Source organism: Diabrotica virgifera, chromosome 9 (genome assembly GCF_917563875.1).
Source record: "Diabrotica virgifera virgifera chromosome 9, PGI_DIABVI_V3a".
NCBI lineage: Eukaryota > Metazoa > Arthropoda > Insecta > Coleoptera > Chrysomelidae > Diabrotica > Diabrotica virgifera.
This window is the reverse complement of record NC_065451.1, coordinates 189,265,152-189,288,579: the sequence shown is the minus strand read 5'-3', so window position 1 is coordinate 189,288,579 and position 23,428 is coordinate 189,265,152. Positions and strand designations below refer to the sequence as shown.

The following is a 23,428-nucleotide window of genomic DNA, read 5'->3' as shown; positions in this document are numbered from 1 at the left end:
ACGGTGGACGCCTACGCAGAAATGCGCGGCACTTTAAGAAGAAGATAACTCAAAATATATACGTGGTGGAACATTCTGGTGTTTTAATTCGCATTCAGGACGCTTTAAACTCCCCGGTCCCCGGTACAACCATTTTAACATCAGTCGCAAATTTTTTTTGTTTATTTGTTGACTAGTGTTATGAGAAGGAAGGTCAGTTCAGGGCATAGTAGAAAAACTTTTTTGGGGCATAAAAGGAAAGCATTCTAATACAATTTGGAAAAATATGGCCAGTATGATTGGAGATACTGCTATTGAAATACTGGCAAAAACGTCACAAAATTTTGAGAATAAAGAGACTTGTTGGTGGTCAAACGAAATTCAACAAGAAATAAAGGAGAAAAGAAAATTATATAAACATGCAGTGGCACAAAAATAGGTCTGCAATAGCAGTAGCAAATGCTAAAGCAGAAGCGTAGGTATACGAATCTATACGATCGACTTAATACCAATCAAGGAGAAATACAGGTATATAGAATAGCCAAACCTGGCATAGGCGTAACCAGGATGATCCTAAGGGGGGGTTACAACTACTGGAAAGGGGGGGTTACAACTACTGGAAGGTCTCTGAGGGGTATGGTGTTAAGCGTATAGAGCTCAAAGTCCATCCCAATGGGGGGGGGGTTATAACCCCCAAAACCCCCCTGGTTACGCCTATGAAACCTGGATCAAAAAGCAAAATATGTTAATCAAATTATATATAATATATCCAAGATGAAAATATTAACATACTAGTTAACGAAAAAGATGTCAAAAAGAGATAGAAAAAATACTTTGACTGGTTATTAAATGAAGAATTTGACATAAAACCAGTTAAGTTAATTGAGACAGTAACAGCAATGGTCACCAAAATAACAAATGAGAAAGTGGTTGAAACACTTCAAAAATTATCTTAATTTTAACTTAAGAAAGATAAAATAACTGAACCAGATGATATTCCTGGGGAAGTGTGGACAGCATTAGGAGAGACAGGAACAAGTTGTCTAAGAACTGTATTTAATAGAATTGTGAAGGTGGAACAAATGCCAGACGAATGGAGAAACAGTATATCAGTACCTGTTTACAAAAAGGGATATTACACCAGAGAAATAAGGCAAAAATATACCATGTTCGGGACACTTGAGCAGCCAAGTTGCAAATGGATTTTTTGGGTACCTACTATATACCTAATATATTATAAATACAAAAAACGCCCGTCACAGTTCGGACGAGAAATCTAGTTATTAACAAACAAGGGTCAAAAATGAGAGTTTTTCGTTTAAATCACTACATGTAAAAATAGGGTAATTAAATGTCTTATTTATAATATTTTTCTTTTAGTAGATGAGCCAAGGCTTAAAATATTTTTTTTGAATTTTGGTCCGATTATTTGTTGCTTCGGATATTGCAAAATAAAACTAAAATTTCGAAAATAAAAATTTTGCTATGGCGAAAATAAATTTAGGACTTTCATATTGCATGAAAAGTTGAGTCAAACAGTCCATACAATGCACAAAAAATTTTAAGACGATGCGTCAATTAGTTTAAATTTTATTCAATTTGTTTATCCCAAAGAGCTTTTTTTTCACAATATTATTGTTCAGAAAATAATAATAATACAGCAATTCTGTGAAAACAACATGAAAAAAGAATAGTCATATTTTCAACGCATTTAAAAGAATCATTAAAAAGTCATTTTTATAACTCAGAAAACATTTTACTAAAATAGTCATTTTTGGCTTATAAACAATTTGAATAACTTTGTTAATATTGACTGTAGGCTATAACTACAAAGGAATTTGAAAAACTGGTATTTTTATACGAATTTTCAAAGAAAACCTTTTCGCCTAGGTTAATTATTACGGTCAAAGTTAGCCACTTTTTTTATTTAATTGACGGCTACTTTGTTTATAACAATTAAGCAACCTAACTAGAGCCATTTTGAAGTTGAAGATATATAGGTTATGTGTAAAAGTTTGAGTAAACTTTGAACCTCAACAGAGTGGTAAATAAAGTTTTTTAAAAATGGCGCTTAATGGAATTAATTCGTGGTCGGTGAAGGGGAATTACTGAAATACGTGCACTCAAAAAATGAAACTGATTCTGCAAACATATGCTGCGATTAATATCACTAGAACTTGTTGATGGATTTTGATCATATTTTTTTTAATTTGTATGTACTCGTAGTCTTATAGAGTACGTTATGTACACACAACCCCACCTAACATTACAAAATGTTAGGGGGAACTCCCCTTACCACTCAGTGATATGAAAAATAGATTACGACCGATTCTAAGATATATTGAATATACATATATAATTTCATAAAAATCGGTCAAGCGGTCTCGGAGGAGTATGGAAACTAACACTGTGACAACAGAATTTTATAGATGTAAATATATTATTGTGTTTTCAATTTATCAATCAAAGGCAAAATGAAAATGAAATTAAATTTTTTTATTTTATAACGCGGGCACATAAATTTGATACACCCTGTATATTGAGCTGTAAATATTTATTAGAATTTAGTTTGGATGTAAGTGGATTTCTCTTTTTAATGAGCTTTCCGATGAACCATTAAAGACTTTTGTAAATAATTAAAGTGAAAAGGACGATGTATTTAGGTTTAAAATGGAGAAAGTTTGTTTACTACGGAAACTATAGAATCCACAGCTGGATGTAATTATCATTTTCGAGAAAAGTGGTTTTAAAAGAAAGTTTGGAATTCTAATATCTTTGTTTCAACCTGAGTAAATATTGTAGAGTTTCCCCGAAAGTAATTAGGATGGTCGGAATAATTTTGAAAAAGACTGTTTGTTTGTCGAATGGAAAAGATTGTTTATGATTCTTGGCAAGTTGGAAGGGGAAAAGTGGTTTGAATGATTGAGAGAGTTTGAAAAAGAAGTCATTATGTTTTTGGCATCGCTGAGGAGCGGTTCGACGTTTTCGTGGATAGATATTTAGCAGATACCAGTGGCTGTTTGATAGTGAAGAATAGTGTTGAAAAGTGGAACGAGAGACAGATCAAATTGAGACGAAATACCTCTTTGATTCTGTATTATTGTGAGAAGGAGAGCAGAGAATTTTTGGAGTTTTGTTTGAATCGAGTACGTGTCAAAAGAGGCCCGGCTTGTTGGAGAATTGGTGCTGGTATGCTGATAGTTTTGAAGCTGGAGAACGGAGAGGGCTTTGATGAGTAGCCTTTAACATAGTCAACGAGGGAGAGCTGTTTTGGGTCACGAGAAGACATCAGAGTGAGTGAAGAAAAAGGCAAGTCAACTTATGTGAAAGATATTTTTATGTTCGGAAACTAAATTTTTGAGTAAAAAGCATATGAATTAAAATTCCAATATTTCTAAAAGTATAGCTAATCTTGCGAATACATAAATTTGTTTTGTTTAGTTTGTTTTACCAAAGTCATCGGGAACAAACCGATAAATTGTTTTTTTAACTATAATAAATTTAAGTGGTAAAAATTTCATTCGGACATCTGTGTCCACAGGTTTTAGATTTGATAGATTTTAGAGTATTGATTTTGGTAAATAAAAGACAATTCTGTATTTTTATTTTAATATTTTGCTTTATTTCTTTTCCCTATTTTATCCCGATTAGGATCAACTAAGAGATACTGAACCCACGAGAGAAAATAAGTGTAACGTAAGATAATTTAGACATTTTCTTAATATTATAAAAAGGCACCCTGAGATTTTTTTTTATGTATTTTTATGTATGATTTGCGACAATTAAATAATTAATCAAATAAATAATAATTAATATAAAATAAATAAAAAGCAGATCATAACAATATAGATGGCTATTAACAAATAGGGGTTGGTGATAGAAGAGTGAAAATTAAGGGTTGTATGTATTTTTTAATTCTACATCATATAAAATTAAGGTAGATAATTTTGTCCAAAAAAATAAAAAGTAATGTCAGGTGGGCAACCCCCTATTATAACTTATGGGTATAAAAAATAGATTAATCTTCAACGTCCTACAGAATAAACGTGTAACATTTTATAAAAATCGGCCAAGCCGTTTCGGAGTAGTATGGTAACTAACACTGTTACAGGAAAATTTGATGTATATAGAAGTAACTGCGAATTAAATAATAAAGGTGGCTAACTTTGAACTTAATTAACCTGGGTAAAAAGTTTTTTCTGAAAATTCGTATAAAAATACCAGCTTTTGAAATCCTAAAGTAGATTTACTCTATAGTCAATATTAACAAAGTTATTCAAATTGTTTAGAAGCCAAAAATGACTATTTTACTAAACTTTTTTCAATGATTTAATGATTTTTTTCAATACTTTAAAAATATAACTATTATTCTTGCATGTGGTTTCTACAGAATTGCTATGTCATTATTATTTTCTGAACAATAACATTGCGAAAAAAAAGCCCTTTGCGATAAACAAATTGAATAAAATTTAAACTAATTGACGAATCGTCTTAAAAAATTTTGTGCATTATATGGAATGTTTGACTCAACTTTTCGTGCAATATGAAAGTCTTAAGGCCATTTTCGCAAAAGTTATAGCACATTTTTTATTTTTGAAATTTTATTCTTATTTTGCACTTTCCGAAACAAAAATGGATCGGACCAAAATTCAAAAAGTGCCATTTTAAACCTTGGCTCATCTACAAAAAGAAGAATATTATAAATAAGAAATTTAATTGCCCTATTTTTACCTGTAGCGATTTAAACGAAAAAATTGCCATTTTGACCCTTATTTGTTAATAACTAAGTTTCTCGTCCGAACTGTGACGGGCATTTTTGTATATTTATAATGTATTAGGTATATAGTACCCAAAAAATCCATTTGCAACTTGGATGGTCAAGTGTCCCGACAAAAACCTTATTTCTCTGGACTAGATGTATAACAATGTACAAACTACAAGGCCATACAACTACTTAGCCACACTATGAAAATATGGTAGAGAGTAATTGATAGGATATATGAAGAAACCGAAATATCCCATACTCAGTTTGGCTTTATGCAAGGCAGATCAACAACAGATGCAATTTTCATTAAAATACAGTTGAATCAAAAATACAGAAATAAAAAACCAACGCTCACATGGTATCTATTGATCTTGAGAACGCATATTATAGAGTTCTTTGAGGGAGTCTGTGGTGGGCGCTCAATAAGAAAGTAGTGATGTTGATTATAGTTACTTTCGAGTATTCGTTACAAATCGGTACTTTTTTTATAAAGTAATCACTTACATTATTCGTTACTTTGATTACTATGATAACTTTTGTTACTTTTGTATTTGAGTACCGGTTATCATATCGAGAATCGTATTTCTCAGTAGGTAGGTATTTTGTATAAAGTAATCATTTACAGTATTCGTTGCTTTGATTACTATGATCACTTTCGTTACTTTTGTATTTGAATACCGGTAATCATATCGAGAATCGTATTTCTCAATAGGTAGGTATTTTTTATAGGTATTCCGACATAACAACGACCTTCAATGATCTGTTTAAGGGATAAAAATAATTTGATTACTATGATTACTTTTGTTACTTTTGTATTTGAGTACCGGTAATCATATCGAGAATCGTATTTCTCAGTAGGTAGATATTTTGTATAGGTATTCCGATATAACAACGACCTTCACCGATCTATTTAAGGGATAAAATGACTTGATTACTATGATTACTTTTGTATTTGAGTACCGGTAATCATATCGAGAATCGTATTTTTCAGTAGGTAGGTTTGTATAGGTATTCCGATATAACAACGACCTTCACCAATCTCTTTAAGGATAAAAATGATTTGATTACTATGATTACTTTTGCATTTGAGTACCGGTAATCATATCGAGAATTGTATTTCTCAGTAGGTAGGTATTTTGTATAGGTATTCCGATATAATCACGACCTTCACGAAGTACGAAGTAATCAGAGTAATCAAAGTATGTAATCAAAGTAGATACAATAGTCGTTACTCGCTCTGTTACGATTGGTACGAAGTAATCAGAGTAATCAAAGTAATCATAGTAGATATAATAGTCGTTACTCGCTCTGATACAATTGGTACGAAGTAATCAGAGTAATCATAGTAGATACAATAGTCGTTACTCGCTCTAATACGATTGGTATGAAGTAACGAAGTAATCAGAGTAATCAAAGTAGATACAATAGCCGTTACTAGCTCTGATACGATTGGCACGAAGTAACGAAGTAATCAAAGTAATCAAAGTAACGATTTGCCTCTTTGTATAGGAATCGTTACTTTCGGTATTCGTAAGTAACGAGTACTTTGTAACGAATAGTTACTTTTTCAACATCACTATAAGAAAGGAGTTCCCGATGAATATGTAAAGTGGTGAAAGACATGTATGAAGGAGTAGTAAATAGTGTTAGGACAGGTGTGGGAGAGACTGATAAACTGCATCTGAAAGTAGGATTGAACTAAGGCTCCGTGCTTAGTCCTTATTTATTTTCATTAGTATTAGATCGGATAACAGTGAAACTACAGACAGTGTGGTGTTAGATGTGATATTAGTAAAAAGCACTGAAAGAGATCTAAAACAAAAACTAGAACAGTGGAAACAAACTCTTGAGGTAAAAGGTTTATAACTTAGTAGGACAAAATAAAGCAGTATTTGGAATATTCATTTTAAGATCGAATTACTACCTACATGGATGGTGAAATGATTGTGAAAAGGTCATAGTTTTAAGTTCTTATGATCGGTGGATATGTATTACTGTGTAATGGAGAAAGAAATGGAGATGTATGCAGTAGAATTAGGGTTGGATGGATAAAGTAGAAAGAAGCAAGTGGAGTGCGAGAGGTGACCAAAAAGTTTCAATGGAGCCGAAGGGAAAAGTCAATAAAACAGCCATAAGACCAGCTATGATGTACAGAACTAAATGTTGGGAAGCTAAAAAGAAGAGTAACTACGAATTACTGGCATATATCAATATTTAGGTGAAACATATGCTTTACGTATTTAAGTGAAACGTATACAACACAACATATTCAGAAATAAAACCATATTCTTTAAAAAATCTTGATTTTTAAAATACAAAAACAAACAATTTAACCAACCTTATAAAAGAAACGAGTTCAACGTCAAGATCAGGGTGACGATAAAGCCGATACTGCTGATATGGATGACAACGGTCGAGATGATAATTTATGAAGAAAGTTAACTGATCCAAACTCACCAGGAAAGATTAATAAACTAGGAAAAATCTTGTCCAGGTCGCCCATAACTCTATTAATGTTTATTCCGAAAAATCCATGGGATGTATCAACGAAAGCAACTAGAACAATGAATTTGCATATGCCAAACTTCATTTTTTCTACAGCTCGAGTTAGCTTTCAACCAAATAATATTGAACACTGTATATATAAATACTTTTTTGTGTAGTTAACATGTTAATTAGAGTTATCTCTGTCTTGCTCCAGTAATTATTCCGGGGACACCTTATGTTAAGTGGGGATCTTCTATGTAATTTACAAAAATCAAACTAGTGTGATATGCCTACATAAAAAATGACTGTTATAAACGTGGGAATTTAGATGATTAGTCCAGAAAGCCACTGCGCATCCGCTAGGAAAAATATTCTAATTCGAATTTTTTGCACAATGTTACTCAAAGTGGACCCCTTTTAACAAATGTGCATGTTGCCAGGTCCAAAAATACAGTAAAATCCTGTATAAAAGGTATATTTAAAAAACCCTCAAAAGAGCCATATCAAATTCACATAACTAGTTTTCGACTGGTCTACCAGTCATCATCAGTGCTTACGTGCAATGTACATGCTAACCACCAAGATAGTATTATACAAAAATATGTGGGTCAAAGCCCAGTAAAAGTAGTCCGTCAAGGAAACATTGGTTTAAAATGTTACCTTAAGCCTGGATGTTTAAATATTTTCTAATTTGCCCTAGGTAATATCTGAGATCTAGATATGACTTGTTCACATGTTGGAAGTGAGACGGCAAGTGACTTGCCGACACTGATACCACCATTTTTTGTATATTTTTTGGGATAGATCTTTTGTCAATAGTTTTGATGTAAAATTGAGTAGTATAATTTCTCGATAGTTCGTAGGATCTGTGTTTACGCCTTTTTTGTAGATGTATACACTCTCTCCATTCCTCTGATACTGTTCGTGCTGTTTTCAATTTTGTGAAATAATGTTGTTATCTCTTTTATTATTTTTATACCACCGTATTTAATTAATTCATTTGGTATATTGTCTGGAACTGGTGATTTTCTATTTTTTTGATCTTTTGATTGCTTCTTGTATCTACTTCTTCCTGGGGGATGTTGTCATTCTCTGTTTCTTTTTGGAGAATGTTTTGTAGGTCATTTCTTTGTATTTCATTACAATCGTTATCGTCTTTGTAAATATTTTCAAAGTGAGTTGCCCACTCTACTGGTTTTATTGCGTTAATTTGTAATTCTTCGGTAATCGGCTTCTTTCTGTTCCTCAACATGTTCCATACCGTTTTTGACCTCCTCGTAAATCATGTTCCATGTCATTTGAGAATTTTTCCCAATATAGGTATTTAGTTTATATCTTTGATTCTGTTAGTTGTTCTATTTCTTTCTGATCTATATCTTTGATACTCTTCTGGGGCACTATATTGTTAATATATCTTAAGTATGCATCTTTATTTTCTTTTGCTAAATCTTTTATTTCCTCTGTAAATCAGGGCCGGATTTAAGGGGTGGCAGGCTCACATTCTGGGGGCCCCACAAAACCTGAAACTTAAAAAAACAGCGCATTATTCACATAGAATTATTTTTGGCAATCAATTAACTGTGAGATTTCGTTACATGGAAGGTTTCTCTCCTGTTGAAAATGTATTTTTGCCAAATAGACCAAGGCGCATCTGTAAAAATATTAGTACATTTGGACGTTGAGAGGTGACTCAAATTTTTTTGCAGAAATTGCTTGAAAATAACTCAAATAATAATATTTGAGTTATCATCCCTCTCAAAAAGGTCCGGAACATTGTTTAAATAATCAAAATGTCAAAAAATTAAGGAAAAATTCGATTTTTTTCTTCGTTTTTTGATTATAACTTTAAAAGTATTCATTTCCAAAAAAAGTTGTACTGACATAAAAGTTGCATAATTAAATTTCCTACAATATAGAATTAGTTAAAGATTTAGCAAATAGTCACCCTTGTTGCAAAATAGCAATAATTGTGAAAAAACCATACAAAAACAAGTATTCGCATTTTACGTTTTTCAGCCATTTATGCTACACTTAGGACCTCCATATTTCACCCAGAAAAACTTTATAATACAGTAAAATAATACTGTAAATTTCATTAAGATCGATTCAATAGATTTTGCAAAATAAATTTTGCAATCCAGCTTTCGTAAAAAAAATTCATTTTTTCAAAATGTTACAGGACTGAAAATAAAGCAGATAGCAAGTTGAAAATTTTTTTTGCGTATAGAAGTATACTGTACCTTTCATTTGCAATTTTGCAAAATTAAAATCGATTAACACCACGGCGTCAGGAATTTTTTTAATTAAACATTAATTATTGGTGCTACGCGCAGGACAGCGGATAGTTTTCTCTGATTGGGCATTCCAATGACCTTTGATAATAATTGATACATTTTAATTTTTATTACATTTCGATACAAATAAATAAATTTGTTTACTGCAAAATAAAAACACATACTCTATCCTTTGAAATAACACTTTTATTAGCAAAAACATTCTTTGTTCATATATTTTAACTTAAAAAATAAAAGTTTATTATTTTTAAACATATGCAATTGTTTAAACAATATTTCACAAACAATAATAAAATTAGTTTGATTTTTGTGGAATTAAAATACAACAAAATATAGAGTAAGAAAATAATATATTAGATAAAGATTGGAAGAAATTTTGGTGGAAATCAACTTTTGTGAATCGAACACCGCTGTCCTGCGCGTAGCATCAAAAATTATTGTTTATTTAAAAAAATTTCTGACGCCGTGGTAATTAATCGATTTTAATTTTGCAAATTGCAAATAAAAGGTACAGTACACTTCTATAAGCAAAAAAAAATCAACTTGCTATCTGCTTTATTTTCAGTCCTGTAACATTTTGAAAAAATGAATTTTTTTGCGAAACCTGGATTGCAAAATTTATTTTGCAAAATCTATTGAACCGATATTAATGAAATTTACAGTATTGTTTTACTGTATCATAAAGTTTTTCTGGGTGAAATATGAAGGTCCTAAGTGTAGCATAAATGGTTGAAAAACGTAAAATATGATTACTTGTTTTTGTATGGTTTTTTCGCAATTTTTGCTAGTTTGCAACTAGGGTGACTATTTTTTTAAATTTTTAACTAATTTTAGATTGTAGGAAATTTAATTACGCAACTTTTATGTCAGTACAAATTTTCTCGGAAATGAATACTTTGAAAGTTATAATCAAAAAACGAAGAAAAAAATCGAATTTTTCCTTCAATTTTTGACATTTTGATTATTTAAACAATGTTCCAGACATTTTTGAGAGGGAAGATAACTCAAATATTATTATTTGATTTATTTTCAAGCAATTTCTGCAAAAAAATTTGAGTCACCTCTCAACGTCCATCTCAAAACAGATGCGCCCTGGACTAAAATCACGATCATAAAGCAGAATATATACATATTTTATTCTCTAATGACATTCTCTCCAGATGATATCGATTTGAAACACTGCATGGGACAGTCCTACGACAACTCGTCAGTTATTAGTGGAAAATACAATAGTGTTGAGGCTAAAATTAGATAACATAACATCTTGGCGTTGTGGATTCCATGTGCCGCCCACTCTCTAAATTTAGTTGCAAAAGCTGCAGCTAAGTGTTGTCTTGCTGCCATTGCATTCTTTGATTTCGTGGAAAGACTATATCAACTATTCGTATTTTTCACTTCCTCTACAAAAATACAATTTGTTAATCGAATGTTCAAAAGCGTCTTTAAGCGAGAGCAACGCCGACCGTGGCAGAAGATTGTGATCTAGAAGTAAAGCCGCAAAAGAACTAGTTAAAGGTTATAATCAGATTAATGGAAAATTATCCAAGTTTCAAAATACGATGAGCAACAATTTGAAACTGGTAGCGATGCAAATAATTTGTATAATCGAATGTGTTTACCGGAAACAGGAATACTTGTAATATTTTGGAATGAAATCTTAAAGAGTACAAACAGCACAAGTCGTGTTCTGCAAGATCGAAATATTGACCTTAATTCAGGAGTGGCGGCACTTAGGTAGATCACTTAAAGAATTTATATTCTTTTAAGGAATATTTCAGAGACTGAAATGATAACATCATAGAAATTTAGGACTCAGAATTTTATCGCTATTATAGATCACTTCATATCCTCTTTAAGTCAGAGGCTTTATGCATATGAATCCATTAATTCCAATTTTGGATTTTTACATTTTTTTGGAAAATTCAACTCCCAAGGAAATTGAAGCTCACTCACTGAAACTTACCGACATTTATAGCAATGATTTAGATGAAAATCTAGATGTCGAACTGGTACAATTTGTAGAATTTTTCAATTAATTTAAAGAGGAAATCCGCTCATCAAATATACCTAAGTAAAGAACTGCAAATGTACTGACTGCGAAAATAATGTGAATAATAAACGTTGTGGGGACACTTCGTTTATATTTTTAGTTGTGATGCTAAGCAACTGCAGTAGAGAGAGATCATTATCAAAATTTAAGTTAATTAAAAATCGACTTCGGTCGACGATGGGCCAAAAGCGTTTGAAACATCTATCTATAATGAGCATTGAACACAAAGCAACTAGACATGTCCGACACAATCAAGGAATTTTCAATTAAAAAAAGAATGTGTGTGTACTTTGTACGCACGTAACAAGTTATACTTCTATTATAATATAATTTCAACGAAATAAATATACCTACTTAACAGTTATAATACAAAAAATTAACAATAATTACCAAAAATGAACCAAAACTTAACAAAGCCAAATATTAAAAAAAAAAAGAAAAAAGTATGAATCGTCCGGGATTTGAACCCGCAATCTCGCGATTTTTTGATCTCTGGTCCAATGCTCTACCAACAAGGCCATCAAGCCGCATGCTACTTACCTTTCAGATATACATAATTATACATCACGGTGACAAGTGAAATATAAAAATAGATGTTTTATTATTTTACGCCCAAGGAAGACAAATCCAAAGACACAAAATTATAATAAAAAACGCTTTAAACCACCTTTTTCAAATTGCGCAAGTTGTATTATTAATATTAATATTAATAAATGAAATATAAATATTTTGACGTTTCACAATTTGACAATTCACTTTTAACTGCAGTGCCTTAAAATTTTTAAAGCACTAGTGCCTTAAAGTAGCATTTTTAACGCTCCTATGGAGTCCTAAAAATTGCATTTTCAACACGTTTGTAGAAAAATATATTTAAAAACACTAATATATTCTTTCCACACCTTTTCTGGACTGATACATACATAAATTAAAACACGTTTGTAGAAAAATATATTTAAAAACACTAATATATTCTTTCCACACCTTTTCTGGACTGATACATACATAAATTAAAACATTTTGAAGTATAACTTCAAAAATATAATATGAAAACTATTTCAAAAGGCAGTATAACTATTAACTAACCTTTGTTGTTTCTCTTCCCACAAATTTTAAAACGCAACAACCATACATAACCAAACCGTCAACCGTCCAAACCACAGCTGCGCTACAGCTGCCATATTGGATAATTTTTGACATGTCATTTGAACATCCAATCAGAACAAAGTTATAATGCGCATGCGCCCGGAACGTAGATTTTAACATATAAAAATTCACCCTCATATCGCGCGTAAAGAACTATAACTTCAAAAATCTCGAAAAGTAGGTACTCGGACTTTAACCATACATTTTACTATGTTTATTTTTAATATTTTACTGTAACAAGATACAGCTCTTGTATTTTTTACTATTTAAAAATATATTTATAAAAGTAGATCAAAATTCTTTTTTAATTGCTAAAAGGGAAAACCCTGTAGTTGGCTGTGTACCATACTTTTTTTAAACAACTTTTTAATGATAGGAGGTAGGGCCCCACAACAATTCTGCCCAGGGGCCCCCACTGCCTTAAATCAGGCTCTGCTGTGAATGATGGTTATTGATTCTGCCGCTGTTTAAATCAATTGTCCTTTCTCAAATGGCTTCTTTTGTGCTACTAGTTATATGGTTTTTTATTTTTACCCATGCTTCGTTTATATTGTCTGTGATTTCAAACTCTTTCTTAAGTTTTTTTTTTTGGTAGAGATATTTAGTTATCGCTCACACGCGGAACTTATTATTGTGCCGTCTTCTAACGAAGGTTGACGATCACTTCTTTAAACGCTACTCTATTTTTTGCAACGTGAAACATCTATTAAGCACTGAGGTTAGTCCAATCTCGGATATTCTTCTCGAGTCCAATCTCGGATGGATTCCTCGTGTGGGAAATGGGATTGGGGTTCAAGAGTAATTTTGAAAACAGTTTTTGTTGTTTTTTGCTACTCACTTATTCTACATATCTCAAATAAAATTGACGCTAGGTACGTTAAATATTTTTATTTAATAATTTTATACAAAACACTCTAATGAATTAAAAATTGGGAACATCAAACCATTGATACTCTTTTTCTTTTATCTCGTCTACTTCGTAAGCAACGCATTTCGTTGTACTGAAAAAACAGTAAATTAATGATTTTGTTGTGATAATGATGTCAAAGAATGATGTTGTTATCTCTTAAGTCGCGTCCTCACTGGTAAATTTTTACGTGCGCGTGCGTATTGAATTAATGGTTCGTCGCAAATTTAACTATTCGACCATCGAAAATTTTTTATCGCTGTGCACGTCTGCTCCTGTTCTGTAAAAACACACACACACTGTACCAAAAAAGCGTCCCACTGCAAACCGTATGCGACGCAAATCCTTCTTGCGTCCGATGTATGCGACGAACACGTCCAACTTAGCACAATTTACGTCGAGCACGCAAATATTTGCGAAAAACAGCTGGTTCGTCACAAATTTTTACCAGTGAGGACGCGGCTTTAGTCATGCTATAACTAACCCACATAACAATTTCATGTTCTTAGTAGACTCATAAAACATACTTTTCAGAAAAAGTATATGCTGAGAATATGCGTAATTACCATTGCGAATGTGCAGAGAAGATACTGAGTATATACTACATTACAGTACTTAAACGTTCTATGTATATACTTAGAATATACCACCGCAGTTCTTTTCAGTATATACCAAGAATATACTTTTTAGAATATTCCAAGGTGGTGCTATAAACCTTCTATTTATATACTTAGAACGTACTACCGCACATATTTTTAGTATCTGGGAAGAATATACTTTTAGGAATATTCCAAGGAAGTGCTATATTGCTCAGAAGTATGTTTTCAGCATCACCTAATCTCATCTTAGGTTCTACTGGTTCTACAAAGTACCTAGTTGTTGTATATTCTAATTGCATATGAGAATGTAGTTAGTACATTCTGCAATATTACTTAAAAAGTAAGGATATATAAATTTTAGTTATTTATATAGATATTATATAATATTTATCTAAATTAACCTATAAGTAACTAAAATTTATATACTTAAGTATATGTTCTTATCTACAATTTAAGCAATATTGAGTTACCAAAATGAATCATGTTTTGAAGCACCGCAAACAAAATAAAGAGATTATGTATGTTCTTAGTGCTAGTCCTTTTAGTACTTTATCGTTCACCTTCATCCTTAACACTGCATGCATAATTAGACACAAATAATGTCTGTTTTCATTTTCATATTTTACCGTTGTTTCCCTAATCCCTATCCAGCTAGGAAATTGTCAGAATGAGACTGGCCGTTTGCAGTTTGGTTGGTTGTGGCCGTTGTGGGTTTTGGCACGTTTTGATGTTGGAATGGCCCATATTATCACGTCGATATAATTCCTATCCGATCTTTTATAAATACTTGCTTTTACGATCTGGTGATAAAAATCGTAGATGGTGTATTCTTTCAATAGGGCTTTTCATCGATTGTCATTTGTTTCGAGCTTTTGTCATGTGTCACATAATATTAATATATCTACGTCTACATCATACGTCTTTGGTTTGTATCATTGGTATATGCCCATAACGTATGACGTAGATATATTAATATTATGTGACACATGACAGAAGCTCGAAACAAATGACTGTTAATGAATTTGTAACTGAATGTACCTAATCCAACGATGTAAAAATTACCCATGGTAAACTCGAAATGGTAAATTCATTTCAATTATGAAAACGAACATTTTTGTTTCGTTAATACAATTAATGTTTAAACTTTTTTACCATACAATTAAAACAATTTTAAGAAATTAATTCGTCCAATATTAGCTACATAAATTTTATTAATTATTCTAAAAATAACGAAGTTAATAATCTATAAAGCTAACATTATTATATAATATTTTTAAGATATTTTAAAAGTACTTATAAGTATGTATTAAGAATATACTCAAATATACTTTTAAAGAATATTCGATAAAGGTATATTCTAAGAATAAACTTTTACGAATATTCCGAGATAGTACGTACACGAATGTGCTCAGTATATTCGGTACGAGGAGAATATTCTTTGAAGTATATGCAAAGAACATGAAATTCAGAATTTTTTTAAGGTACATGCTATGCATGTACTACGCATATACTAAAAAGATTATACTCCGACGAATGTTGTTAGTATATGCTTTGAACATGATGCGAACACCATTGTTATGTGGGAAGTGGGGAATTTAAGCCACAAAAAAGTTATTAATATGTTTTATACTTACGGGAAGAATGTATATTTCGAACAACCAGATATGGGATATTGGTAGCTAAAGCATTTAGTTCCTAAGGCAGTAAAATATATATGTCCTAGTTGCTCTGAAACCATATTATTATTTGACTTTAGGCAGTCGTAGAATTGATTATCACATTCACAGTTAAGCCTAAAAATAATTTGGTTTTATTAACTTATTAACTCCCTTAAATGTCTACAGTCTACGCCAATCAATTTCCATTCTATCTTTCCCATTTTTCTTTCCTTTCATAATTAAACTTAACCTTGTATATCTAATTCACCTCGTTTCATCAACTTCAGCTTTATCTTTTTCACTATTCGTATCTCTTTTCAGCAAATCCATCCAAAAGATTGCCATGGTAAAATGGGACTGGGCAAAACACATAGGAAGAATGGAAGACAATCTTTGGAAGAAGCAAATTGTTAAATAAAGACCAAGAGAAAATAAGAGAAGTAAAGGAAGACCTCAAACCAGATGGGCTGATGACATCAAGCCACTGGCGAAGCGTCCATGTAACCACTGTTACCATTGGTAACAGTTAAAAATCTTGCAAATAAATATTTTATGACGATGAATAATTCTATTTACCAATATTTTTACCAATAGAAATATATTATTATATTATGTGGTAATAGTACCTAACTCAGTAAATAGCCAACTACTAGTAGACACGAAAATATTGGCGAGTTTATGTGACTCAGTTGCACTTTATTATACTCTGTTACCAGACTCATTTCTGGTTACAATGGTTATAATACCCACGCTGGCGCTCGGGACCGGCTAGTGACTGAAAATTTTGAAGAAGCGACGGTATGCGCGCTGTGTATCAGTAGCGCTGTTACCAGATTTAAAATTGGTGACAGTACCTATAAAAAGTGTGCGTGCAGTTAACCATGGATGAGTGTCGCTTCTTAATCGATCAACTACTTGAAAAGTAATTCTCCTTGTATAATTTTGAAGAAAAAAATGAGATTAAAAATGAAAGACCTATTTTAAACAATTTAAAAAAGGAATCAACAAAAGTAGTTCGATATTTTAAATTTAGTTGGTACAGTGAAAATCCTTGGTTATATTATGGTTGCAAGAAAAATACACTGTATTGTTGGCCATGTTTTCTGGTTTCTACAGAAAAATGGGTGGACCAGGTTCACGATTTAAATAGTGTTAAATTTTTAAAAAGGAGACATGAAATTTCTCCGTTACCTACATGTAAGATGTATACCCAATTTGATTCAGTTTGGCAAAACAAAAATCAAAAGTTCTCTTAACCATGCAAGCTTTTAAAGCAAATATTGCTAAACATAATGAGTTTGTTAAAAAAATAGATAAGTGTATCCTTAGCACACTTATAATAGATACTGTATGTTTTTGGGCCAAACAAGAACTAGCTAGCGGTTCGTGGTCATTTTGAGTGCGACGACTCTGACAATCCAGGTAATTACAGGAAATTGTTAACATTAATTGCCAAAAAAGATCAAAAATTTTGTCAACATCTAGAAACATCTGTTTTTTTGAGAGTTTAAACTGATATACAAAATGATATTATTGAAGCTACACTCACCGGCACAAAATTCCGCCACCCAAAATTTTTGATTAAGTTTGACAATTTATAACTTTATTATTTGTGCTCCGATTTTCAAGATTCTTACACCAGTTTGTAGGTACATGTATTCATATTGTTTGGTATTATTCCGGTAACAAAAATTTTTTCTTGCATGTCATTGTACAGGGGTGAAAGGAAGCGTTGTATTTTCTCCTAATTTTAAAAAAATTCTGTGGAAAAATGGAATAGCTGATTTTGTTTCATAGTCCTGTCATAATTTCCCGGAGGCATCACCAACATTCTTTTTTTGAATTATCCGAATATATTTTTTCTTGTAAGAGCTGTACCATTTTTTGTAAATAAAAACACTGATTGACTCATACAATTGAGGTTGGATTGATAAGATTAGCATGGCCCGCATGCAACCCAGATCTCAATCATATTGAGCATTTATGGGATGAATAAAAAAATCAATTTGCCGTCATCCTAGGCCTCCAGAAAATTTGGTACAGTTATGGCCCTGGTAGAGGAGTATCGGGCTATTCCCCAGGCAAGGAAAACACATCTTTATTAGATGCTAAACAGATTGCGAGCAGTCGTTGCTGCAAGAGGTGGACATAACCGCTATTGAATTGTTTTGTTTTGTTGTTAAATTTGTTTTGTTTTGTTAATTTTAGTGCGTTTGATATTTTTAATTGAATAAACCTTCAAAGCAGTGTTTTTAATTACAGCTCTTACAAGAAAAGAGATATTCAGATAATTCAAAAAACAAGACCTTAGTGATACCTCTAGGATAATACAAAAGGAGTATGAAACAAAATCAGCCCTCCAATTTTTCCACAAAATTTTTTAAAGTTAGGAGAAAGAACAACGCTTACATTCACCCCCGTATAATGCCATCTAAGCAAAAAATTTTTGTTACCGGAATCTCGGTTAATAGAGAAAATAGAAAAAGGATTATTCCTCGGAACTGGACGGACTCAACGATGACGACCAATGCGAGAACAAAGAAAAGAAAAATATTCTTCGAATCGGTACAGGAACCCATGAATCGAGCAAGTTCGTCCTAAAGCGAAAAACTCCGTGTAAAAAAGTAAAAACCGGTGCTCTATAAGAAGTAAAAGAGTGGAGGTGAAGGAAATAATAGACCCGAAACACATAGAAAAGGATGCATGGTTTGACTATCTAAAGAAGTTATATACAGAGAAACAACGAATAACATTGGAACCAGAAACAACAGAAATTACCATAAACGAAGAAGTTCATGATTATACTAAATTACGTGCCTTATATAATAAAAATATTTTGTACCTCGTATAAAAGTTGGGATTTGTTAAACCGTATTTAGTTTGGAACCCTCCGATAGTATCCGTACAGTGATCGTGAGCAAAGCAGCACTTGTCTGCTTCTATTTCAGTACCAAAGTCATTATCGTTTTCTGCTATATTCCCAGCTCCACACCACTTGGTACCTGATAGAAAAATATCAGTTATTAGTACCTATACGCTGTGAGCTTCGCTGGTGTCGCTCCTAGCGGATATCTAATCAACTTTCACTGGTAATTTTTAAATTTATTATTTAATTGTTATCGCTTAATTATACAACGCAAAAAAGTAATTAAATTATAATCGATTTTTTTAAGATTTTGCTAATCATTTTGACGTTCTATTGATAAAACATGAATTTCTTACTTCGGATACTTTCACAATTATCGTGTAGATGGCGGTAAGATTAATATATTAATTTATAATTAGATATTACGGAACGTTAAGAAAACTTAAATTCAGTATTTAAAACGTAAGTATATTTAAGGTAAAAATATATAACACAGCTTTGACAAACTAATATTTTTTATAATTAATGTTTTTAATTTTAATTTTAAAGTAATCACTTTGACATTTATGTCAAATTTCCAGTAATCGTTTACAGACTTGTCACTACTGGCGCTCGATAATTTGTAAATATCCCTTCTACCTACGAGCTCACAGCGTATAGGTACCTAATATTTTAATTTACTATTTTTATTGGGAAGAAACCTCCAATGTGTGCTTACAATCATGACTTATTGTAGGGGAGCAAAGTATGCTAAATGTGCAGTCACTCGAGCGCTTTGGGGACCTATTGGGTTGTGATTATTACGTCCTAAAACCAAAAAAAGTTAGGTAAAATTTTCCCATTTTAGTGGGGACTTCCCATTTTTTAATTTAATTTTCAATTTCCAACAATCGTTTTTTCCGATTATAACGCCATCTATCAATAATTCGAAAAAATGTTTCGAATAAAAGTTGCTTATTTTCATACAAAGAATCCAAATCTACAATAAAAAATGGGGGCTCCCATTTAAGATTTTAAAGTAACCCCCACCCCACCTCAGTGGGGGTCGTGTTGATAGATTTTTCAAAACTATTGAATAAGTGTATTTTGCAGTTTTTCGATCTGATGTTTATTTTGCGAAATATCGCGGGATTTGTATTTAAAATTTTAAATTTACCCCCCACCCCTCTCCGTGGGATGTCATGTTTGGTATCTTTCGATAGATTTTTGAAAAATATTGAAAACGTAGTTTTTAGTTTTTCGATGTGACGTTCATTTCGAGAAATATTCGCTTTTTTTGTGAAACTTTTTGACTCGCCCATTTCCGTACGCCCCGCTCAAATCGTTAGATTTTTGAAATGTACACTCTTTTGCATGTACTTAACTTATCTTAATCTGACAATTTCGAGGATTTTTAAGGATAGTTTTTTTTTCGACCCCCCTGAACGAACTCCCCTGAGTTAAGAGCCAATATATGGTAGAGGTAGGGGAAGAGGGGGCTAGTTGTAACAATTTTCATAAAATCAAATATATCTTGACAGCGATTTTCCCAATTATCACTAATTAAACACTCAACGCTAGTTTAAGTCTTTCTGAATCAAAGTGAACTGAAAAAAAGTTAAAAAGACTGGTATTTTTAATCAACTAGCATTTTACGAAAAAAAGTGCATTGTTACAACTTACAGCACGCTTGGGGCTAGTTGTAACATCTATTGGGCAGGTTGTAACAGTACGATAATTTGAATTTTTGGGTATATTTCGAAGAAAATAAGAACGTTGCTCCTTTTCAAAGATGTTGCTCGACTTAATAGCGTGGCTTCCGGTGTTCTTAAATATAAATGTAAATTTCTACGCATAACATTTTGAACCCAATCTGGACCAACTCTATAATTTTGATACCAATAAAAAAGAAGTTGCTTAGCACTGAGTTTCACGGCACATTGGTAAGACAGTTTTCGCATCTTCATGGAAATTAATCCAAAATATATTTCAGCTCATTTCAAAATACACGAAGCCATATTACAGCATGTTACAACAAGCCCCAACGTTTTGGTACAACATACCCCGTAGCACAATTTTGTATATTTATTAAAATAACTGTAAAAATATCTTCCTAATCGTAAAATTGTTAAGCAACGTCAAAGAATAACTAAATTTAGAAAAGAAATGAACACCAAATTTTATATTAACTCATCCAATTGAAGCTCGTGCACAAAACTACTATTTGCAACTATGGGAGGATGACTGGCTAGACGGTGTCATTTGCAGCGCGATAAGAGAATAAGATTGAGCCAGCTAAATTAGTTAACAACGGTCAAATACTTACTTACGGTTACTACTTACCCCTGTTACAACAAGCCCCTTGTTCCCCTACATCTGCAGGGTACCACGTTTCTCCCCATACGATAATCTGACGGGTTCGAGTAACTGCAAAAATACCCTCTTAGGCTCCCCTACTACAGCTCTGAAACACTCTCGGCCACAGCAAACAAACTTGCAGATATATGAAGTTTTGCAATAATTCAATGGTATTCAATAAATATGCAACAAAAATGCTTTCAAACAATTGGAGTGGGACGCTAAATGAATCAAGTGTCTGGCCTTGTGGCCAGAATAGGTGAAGATAGAAAATTACATTGTGGAGACTACTAGCAAACAGAAGAAGCAAAGGTAGATCACCTACACGATGAACATACAACGTCAAAAGAATCGCTGGTAACTCAAAACTGACATAGCGGGAAGAAATTAGGGGAGGTCCATGTTTAAATTTTGGTCTGAAAATCAATAAGCTAAGACAAAAATAATGGTGGTCGACAGATTTGACACGATTCAACTGACTAACATATTACAGGAATACCAGATACTAAACACCTTTGCAAAACAAACTTGCAGATATATGAAGTTTTGCAATAATTCAATGGTATTCAATAAATATGCAACAAAAATGCTTTCAAACAATTGGAGTGGGACGCTAAATGAATCAAGTGTCTGGCCTTGTGGCCAGAATAGGTGAAGATAGAAAATTACATTGTGGAGACTACTAGCAAACAGAAGAAGCAAAGGTAGATCACCTACACGATGAACATACAACGTCAAAAGAATCGCTGGCAACTCAAAACTGACATAGCGGGAAGAAATTAGGGGAGGTCCATGTTTAAATTTTGGTCTGAAAATTAATAAGCTAAGACAAAAATAATGGTGGTCGGCAGATTTGACACGATTCAACTGACTAACATATTACAGGAATACCAGATAGTAAACACCTTTGTCTATCTCGGGTCTAGTATAACTAACGATGGTAACTGTGAAGCAGAAGTTCGGAGACGTATTGGTATGGCAAAAAATGCGATGAGTCGCCTAACTAAAGTTTGGAAAGACAGATCTATCTCTCAAAATATCAAGATGAGACTGGTGAATGCCCTTGTATTCTCAATATTTCTATACGGAGCAGAGACTTGGACTCTTCGCGCATGCGAGCGCCAAAAAATTGATGCCTTTGAGATGTGGTGCTGGAGACGAATGCTGCGCATACCTTGGAGGGCTCATAGGACAAACGTTTCCATTCTAAAACAACTCAATATTAAAAAAAGGCTGTCCACAATATGTCTGCAACGAATTCTGCAATTCTTTGGTCACGTGGTTCGCAGAGGTGACGACAGTTTGGAGAGATTAATTGTTTCTGGAAACGTTCCGGGGAGAAGATCAAGAGGACGATCACCAACTAGATGGTCTGACCAAATAAAGCATTCAGCTAGAAACTCATTCTGCGAAGCTCTTAGAGCAGCTGAAGATAGAGACCAATGGAGAAACATTGTTAGGAATATTGGAAGAAATCACGATCCTCAGTAATGGAGAAACGACAGAAGAGAGAGATGTTTAAATTTAGTCGCAGAATGCTGTATGATAATGGTGATCATGATTCAACAAATATGCTGATGGCATAAATGATGATTAGCATAACGATAGCGATGATAATTATTATGATGATGGTTAATGATGATAGTGATGGTGAGGTTGATGATGACATACTTACCAGGATAAATAAAGAACTGATTAGAAACTCGAATCTCTCCCATTCTTCCAACAAAATCTTCTATATTATTTCCTTCAAACATATTAAAATTAGGAGCTACAGAGTTATCCCAAACTATCTGCACCCCTGTGGTGCTATAAAAAAGACAAAATACCAAAAAGGCAGATAATTTAAAACTTTGCATTGTGGTTGTGGAGCTAAGAAATATTGTGTAATAGTGCCTGTCTTTAAATAGGTTTGATATCAGATTTATTTATTTTTTTTAGTTGTTCGCAATTTTTGATAACCATTAATTTGTTATGTAAATTTTTAATCAATACGAATTGGTCGCAAATGTAGTTTGATAAAAAAGTAGGAAATTGATTGAATCTCATTATTGTTGCGTCGATAAGGTGATTTATTGGAAGACTACATAAGTGTGTACCTACTTGCTTTTTGTAACGAAAAGTTAAAATGAATTTAACCCTTAGCAGGCAAAACTGAAATAATAGAGATAGAAAGTTGGGAATTTTTCTCTAGGCAATTATTGGTAAAAGAAACTAAAAAAAGCAATAAAACAGGTAAAAAAGTTTATTGGTTCACTTTCTTGGTAAAAAAGGTGAAGCGTTCTTTAAAGAACACTTGCCGGATTAAGCATAAAAAAGTTGGTTGGTGAAGCGTTCTTTAAA

The 23,428-nt window shown here is 32.5% G+C and overlaps 2 protein-coding genes and 1 long non-coding RNA gene across 3 annotated transcripts in view; 1 reads left to right on the top strand and 2 right to left on the bottom strand.

Moving 5' to 3' along the window:
- Positions 1-7,385, bottom strand: part of LOC126892884 (phospholipase A2-like) — a 40,808-nt gene extending 33,423 nt beyond the window's left edge. Inside the window, exon 1 of the mRNA XM_050662706.1 lies at positions 7,202-7,385. Coding sequence (XP_050518663.1) covers positions 7,202-7,334 — 133 coding nt within the window. The 5' untranslated portion in view covers positions 7,335-7,385. The remainder of the gene's footprint in view (positions 1-7,201) is intronic.
- The window catches only part of LOC126892886 (uncharacterized), a 35,277-nt gene extending 18,829 nt beyond the window's left edge, over positions 1-16,448 (top strand). The window contains exon 2 of the long non-coding RNA XR_007701033.1: positions 16,204-16,448. This is a non-coding gene — a long non-coding RNA (uncharacterized LOC126892886). The remainder of the gene's footprint in view (positions 1-16,203) is intronic.
- On the bottom strand, positions 13,592-22,982 carry LOC126892882 (phospholipase A2-like). The gene is made up of 4 exons (XM_050662705.1): positions 22,761-22,982; positions 18,725-18,884; positions 15,859-16,017; positions 13,592-13,719 (listed from the first exon to the last, which is right to left on the bottom strand). The coding sequence occupies exons 1-4, from the start codon at positions 22,942-22,944 to the stop codon at positions 13,641-13,643; spliced, it is 582 nt and encodes a 193-aa protein (XP_050518662.1). The 5' UTR covers positions 22,945-22,982; the 3' UTR covers positions 13,592-13,640.
- Positions 22,983-23,428: the final 446 nt, after the last annotated feature.

Bases quoted from the DNA above. Each gene is read 5' to 3' on its own strand.
- LOC126892882 (XM_050662705.1), bottom strand. From the start codon at position 22,944: ATGCAAAGTTTTAAATTATCTGCCTTTTTGGTATTTTGTCTTTTTTAT. The intron at 18,885-22,760 runs GTAAGTATGTCA...TTTTTCTATCAG, and splicing joins TCAGTTCTTTATTTATCCTG to GTACCAAGTGGTGTGGAGCT. The intron at 16,018-18,724 runs GTACAAAATATT...AATTATTTTTAG, and splicing joins AATCCCAACTTTTATACGAG to GCTTAACTGTGAATGTGATA.